The following is a 6,526-nucleotide window of genomic DNA, read 5'->3' as shown; positions in this document are numbered from 1 at the left end:
TAGATAACACTGATGTTTGTTGTTGAGTGCTGTCTAGTTGGAACTGATTGATAACTGACCCTTCAATGTGCAGTAATATTCATAAACTTGATATTATGAGATTTGTCTGTAACTTAAACATGTTTAGGATAATTTGGGTTGTTTACCTATGCCCATTGTATTATATCTTGGTCTCAGTGTTTACATGCCTTAAGTCTAATCTTTTAAGAGTGTGTTTGTGATATGCTAGGTTCCATACATTTCAAAGTAATAATAAAAAGATTATGAAAGGCACGTGCAGGAAACTATTTGGAATTTTTAAAACACCAAGTAAGGCAAAAAGCCAAGGAAATCTTTAAAATTAAATAAATAATGGTATATGTCATATATTAGAAATTTGTTTCAGTGCTATTTTCAGCTAAATTAAAATGAGATACCAGCACTGCTATTATATTTTTAATGCAAGTCAAATACATTGCAGGCCTACAGTGTATAAATTGAATATTCATTCTGGAAACTTGTAATTTCTAGATAAGACCTGAGAAGCAGCTGGTGGGTCAGATACTTTAAATTAAGAATTCCTTGAAATAATCCCTCTTCGGAATGGATTCCAAGGGTTTTCCATGAGCTGCTTTTTGTACTAAATTGGGGGGGGGGCTCTTTTTCATCTTACTAATTCCCTACTCCGAATTTTCATTCTGAGCGTTCTGTATGCTAGGGAAATTTTAAAGCAGGAATCATTTATTTGTGAGCAAGCTAAGACTAGCTTTACTTTCAATGTCAAAACCAACTATTAGAATTTGCTGCAGGAACTTTTGAAGAGCAGACTGCCTATAAGGTCAGATCTTTAATATATGTACCTTTACTTAGAAAGGTATTAATTGCCCAGCTTTTTGCAATGTGAAACTGCTTTAAATTCATTTAAAAACAATCAACATTTGAATTAAGGAGTGAGAAATGTATTTGGCTCTCTTGTTAAGATGCTGAAGTAGGGTATAGACATTAAACACTATTTCAGTTTAATTACTCCCTCTGGATTCTGGGAAATGGCTTCTAACTATACAAACCAGTCAAAAGTATGACTAGAAGTATGAAATATTTGCAGTGTAGTTTTTGTCATGTCTCATGTAGTGCAATTCAGTGACAAGGTTAGAAATCACATGACTTGCTCTCAGATCGTATTTCAGCCTCAGTTTCTTTTACATTAAAGAAGATTGAAGTGGATTCTTTCTACAGGCTTTTAAGTAGGGGTACTTGTCTTCTTTGTCTAGCCATTGTCAGTAACTAAACAGCTCTGTCCTTATTTTGATGTTATTTTACTCTCCACAGCATTGTGCTGTTTGTAGATACACAGTCACCTATTTATAGAATCATGAGATCTTAAAGTTCATTTTGCCCAACTTCTTCCTTTCCTAAAGAAGAAAACGGACGCTGGAGGGGCTGCCTCTGTAAATTCATTCTTCCTGGCAGCAGTCGCTTGTCTGTGAACATTTAAAGTACTAAGTACATTTTCATTCTAATGAACGCCATCCACAATTTGGACTGTGTTTTTCAAACCTTTTAAAACTGACAGGTCTGAGATGGCAATCAAATTATTATTGGATATGACTGCAACTAAAAGGGGAAAAAAACCACCCTATAATACAATCTGAAATTGGAAGGACCTTCAAGGGCTGAATTGAAGAAAGAGGAAGGGAACTTGCTAGAGATGTAATGCTTTACTGAAATGGAGAAACTCCACCGTCTGTCTGGTTAAGGCCTTTTGTCTTATTTCCAACTAGAGCTAATAGTTTGGAGTTCTTCTCCAGTTGACAGAGGAATCTGTCATTTCAGTGCCTTTGGCGTTGGCCCTCCCACACCTGCTGGGCTGCCTGCTGCTCCCCAGGTGCCAGCTTATTGAGGACAGTGGCTCCTGCTTGTTAGTCCATTTCCTACTGCTCCAGTACAGTTAGGGAGTGGCTCTCCTAGAACTTTCATGTTTTAGGTACTGGTGTTCACCGGGCTCCAAGTGCATTGTTCTCTTCCAGGCTGTGTTGGTTAGCGCTACAGCTTCAACATTTATTTTGCATTCTGTCGTCTCGGGCTGCACGCACTCTTTTGTTTCTGCTCTCTCTCCACGCCCTTCCCAGTTTCCTGTTAGCCGAAGGGATCGCTCTTTCTGAACGAAAAGTTCTCAGAGCGCAGTCCAATCTCAGAAAATGTTCTCTTCCCTGTGTGCTGCCTGGGAGTGGGCCAGATCCTAAACGCCGAGGCCTCGAGCCCTGGAGGGACCCGATTCCGAAGACAGAGGCAGGGGAGGTACGGCCCTCAGCGAGGGGCCGGGGTCCTGAGCCCAGCAAGGGGCAGTGCTCCCTGTTCTCGCAGCGCCCCCGCCGGCCTGGGAGAGGGAACGTGCGGCCAAGCCCTAGTAAGATTTGGGGTCCCGAAGGCAGCGGGTGCGCCTGCGGGAGTCAGAGGAAGAAGTCGTCCCCAGCTGCCAAAACCAAGCGAGAGGAGGGTCCCCACAGCCTGGCTGGCCCAATATCTGAAGGTGGATGTTTCCTGCCATACCCCTCCCTCTCAGCTATCTAGAGAACTCAGAACCTGGAGGGAGAGAGAGGGTACCCCGGTCTGTGAGCGACCCGTCTCCACTTTAGTTGCATTCAGGGTCAGGACCTTCAGAACACCACGAGCTGGGTGCGCAGGGGTCCTACACGTTGAGTGCTGTGACCACAGGGTGGCCGCTGCTCCATACGGGCATGAGCAGAGCAGCACGGCGCATCCCTCCCCCCAGGGTGACTTGATCCTCCGAGACCCTCGCCTCCGAGGGTGAGGGTGGCCGGTCCCCCAAGTGCGGCTGCGGGAGTGGAAGATGGCGGCGAGGGCGCGCGGGACTCCGGGCCCCGCTCGGTCAGAGGCCATCCGCTGACTGTTGCCGCCCCCGCCGGGCGGTGCTGTGTCCCCACAGGAGTCAGAGAGTATGGCCGGGGCCATCGGCCAGCACCACCCTCTGAGCGACGCTGGGGCTGACACCGAGATCCCCTCTGCTGCCTCGGTAGGGCTCGGAGAAGATTCTTCGGACAGCGAAGCAGAGCAGGAGGGACCACAGAAATTGATCCGCAAAGTGTCCACTTCAGGCCAGATTCGGACCAAGGTGAGGCGGGCCAGGAGAGCGCGTGGGAGGCAGCGGGCGGGAGAATGGAGGGAGGGCGCCTCCCGCTCGGAGCGCGCTGGGCGATCCTCGTAGGCGGGGCAGGGGGCGGGCCCGGGGCGGGGGCGGGCGGCGGCGTACTTAAGGCCGGGCTGCGGCGTGCCCCCCCCTCACTCGCGCGTTAGGAGGCTCGGGGCGGGGGCGGGCCCTCGGGGAGGGCGGGGCTTTGGCCAGGGTGCAGGGTGGGCACCCTGGGAGCTGCTGGAGGCGCAGAGGGCGCGGCGAGGGCGTGGGAAAACGCTGAAGGGAGTTCTCGCCTAAACAAATCCAAACTTACAGCCGTGGAGTGTAATTCATTGCGACCCTATAGTGGGGTTTGGCACCTCATCTACTATAGTAGATGGCCTGTAACCGCACCCTGTGCGAGCAAACAACAGCCCAGACGGCCCTGCTGTGCATTTCTACCAACTGCAGAGTACAGCTTTTGTTTTTTTTCCTTGATGAAAAATAACCTCATTATGTCATGGAGCTTGTCTTGTTGACTTTTTGAGGGCTCAGTTGAGACTTTTTTTTCTGTTTTTTTTTTTTAAATTATTATTAAATTTTATTAGTTTTAATGAACATTTACAGGGATTTTGGGTTTTCATTCCTTCATTGCTGCACTATTCTCTCTACCCTCCTCCCCAGTTTGTTGTTTTCCCCCGCCATCCGAATGTCTGTTTTAATTGTCCAATTGCCACAGTGCTTGTCAAAGTCAGTTCTGATTAATCTCCTTTGTCAGTGTGTCCTTTGCCATTCCCTATCACTCCTCCCTGAGAGAGACTTCACCCTGAGTCATAAGGAAAAGGGGATGGCGTATTCTCTTAGCTACTTCCTGCTGAAAAGGGACGCTGTGGGTTTCAGGGTGAAGATCTTCTCTCACTACTCTAAAGGGCCCCTTTGGCAGTAGGAAACACATAGACTATTATGGAGATTGATTTTGGAGTTTAGATGCACAGTTATTAATTGTGCTTAGCCGTACATGTTCATATCCTTGAAGATGTATCGTGGGGGGGTCAGTTGAGACTTTTGATCATGTATGTATGTATAACATAAGAAAGCCATATACCTAAATATACATATAAATTGTGTGTGTGTATAAATATATATATTCATAATTATGAAGTTGTTGTGTAGACAACCCATTAGCAATAGGGAACTGTGATGAATTTGAAAAAATAAAATCATTGGATTTATGTGCTCTCTTTTGTTTTTTTAAATTTATTATTTTTTTAAAAGATATTTTCAGAAGTTCATTCCCTTTGCACTTAATTTTATGTAAATATATTTTCTAAAGTCAGTGGACTCTTTTCTAAAAGTAAAACTTTGGTGTTTTTGAATTCTCATATTTTAGCCACTTCTCATTTAGTTTTTCTGAAATGAATGTGTAAACACACACATACACAAATATAATGATATATTTACTAGAGAGTTAATCACTGCTCAGTAATTTTACTTAGCTGCACATATAGTGAGGAACAATTGTTTCATCGTGCCTAATGGGTTACTAACCACTGTTCAAACCCACTATTGTGCTTACTGGGAGAAAGTTTCCTTTTAGGACTTATAGCCTCAGTAACTGTTGGTTGGCCTCCGTGAGTCAGAATCTATTCTAAGGCAGTTGGTTTGGCTTTTTGGTTTTGGTAAAGCTAAACAAGGTAGAGACTTTTCAGAATGCTTTGAACATTTGAAATCTTAGGCTTTTAAAGAAAGACGTTTATACAGACATATTTTAAATGGATAAGATTACAGGATATTTCTCAGTGGTTTATAGAGTCCCTGGGTGACACACATAGTCAAGTGTTGGACTACTAACAGAAAAGTTGGCCATTCACATTCATGTACTGGTGCCACTGATGAAAGGCCTGGCAATCTACTTCTGAAACCTGCAGCCATTGAAGAAAATCTTGTGGAGTGCAGTTCTATTCTAAAATAATTTGGTTTCCATGAGTCAGCATCAACTCCACAACAAGGCAACTGGTTTGGTTTTGGTTATGCTTATATAAAATGGTTGAAATTCCATGCGTACTCAACCAATTGAGTTGCACTGAGATGGCTCTAAATTAAATGGAGTGAAGTCATAAAATATATTTGTTGAAAGTGATAGTAAAACTTTTGGTTTCACAAACTTGTGACAATAACTAAGGTTACTCTCTAATTTTAATATTATTTATGTTGTTGTATACTGTTGAGATGGATGGAACTGACTGACTGCTGACCCTCCAACAGGTTTTCAGAGGCAGGAAATTGCCCAGGAGGGTATTGTCCATCTTCCCACAGAGCAGCTGATAGATTTGAACACCATACCTTTGGGATTGCAGTACAGTTTACCTAGGCCCCTAGAGCTTCCTGATATTATCTGTGTTGTTGTTATGTACCATCAAGTTGGAACTGACCCAATATTTTGTTGGTTTTCAGTTTAATTTTTTTATCAAAAGTGTTTAACACATTTTGCTACAGTACAAGATAATTAATAATCATTAGATTAAACTGTTGCCTGAATTTCAAAAGCACTACCTCCTCCCCTGTGATTATCTGCTTTTGAAAACCCGCCAGAGGGTCACTTATGGGTTGGTTCAGATTGTACGGTACACAACAAAAATAATTCTCAGAAATTTTGTCTTTCAAATTAGCTCATTTACTGTTATGGTGTGGTGCTGTTCTTCATAGTGAGAAGGGTTCAGCAGAATCAGACACTGCCCAGTTACGCTCATGTTTGGGTATACATAAGTTTATCAGCATTTTCATAGGTGAATCTCTAAGATCAGAGCCTGAAGCTGCCAAGATTAATGAGCTACAAATACCCCTCCCCACGTTCATCTGTGCCACAAATTTTCTTAGTTACATCCCTTATGAGAATGGGGCCAAGGGGCAGTATATAGAATGAGAACCATTAACTATTGACATCTGTTGTTGTAGTTGTTGGGTGCTTTTGAATTGAGTATGACTCATAGCGACCCTATGAACAAAAGATATGAACCCTGTTCTGTCCTGTGCCATCCTTACACTTCCTGTTGTTACATGTCACCAAATCTGAACTGACTCAAGCAGATCTGTCAGTGGTTTTTCATAGGCTCTGAATTGTGTGGAAGGAGATGCCCATCTTTTTTATGCCAGCAAATGATGGATTTGTGATGTATGCCTTTGGGTTGGCAGCATAGTTACCTCCCACCGACTGGGCCACAAGAGTTCATGGAAAGACCTTTAGAGAAGAACAGATACTCTTTTGATCACTTGCACAGGTGTTTAAGAAGGGAGAACTTGAACTACAATCCCAGAGGCGCACGGTTCGAATCCACCAGATGCTCTGCCGGGGAAGGAGGGACAATCTCCTCCTGTACCAGTCAGATCTGATTTGACGGTACACTCACGCAAAAA

At 43.9% G+C, this 6,526-nt stretch overlaps 1 protein-coding gene across 1 annotated transcript in view; it reads left to right on the top strand.

Annotated features, from left to right (window-relative positions):
• Positions 1-2,938: 2,938 nt before the first annotated feature.
• DGKH (diacylglycerol kinase, eta) overlaps positions 2,939-6,526 on the top strand; it is a 243,155-nt gene continuing 239,567 nt past the window's right edge. Inside the window, exon 1 of the mRNA XM_006884615.1 lies at positions 2,939-3,112. Coding sequence (XP_006884677.1) covers positions 2,939-3,112 — 174 coding nt within the window. The remainder of the gene's footprint in view (positions 3,113-6,526) is intronic.

The sequence above is a fragment of the Elephantulus edwardii genome, unplaced genomic scaffold (assembly GCF_000299155.1).
Source record: "Elephantulus edwardii isolate Elephantulus edwardi_28Jun2011 unplaced genomic scaffold, EleEdw1.0 scaffold00036, whole genome shotgun sequence".
Lineage (NCBI taxonomy): Eukaryota > Metazoa > Chordata > Mammalia > Macroscelidea > Macroscelididae > Elephantulus > Elephantulus edwardii.
The sequence above is the reverse complement of the archived record's forward strand: the minus strand, read 5'-3'. Positions and strand labels throughout refer to the sequence as shown.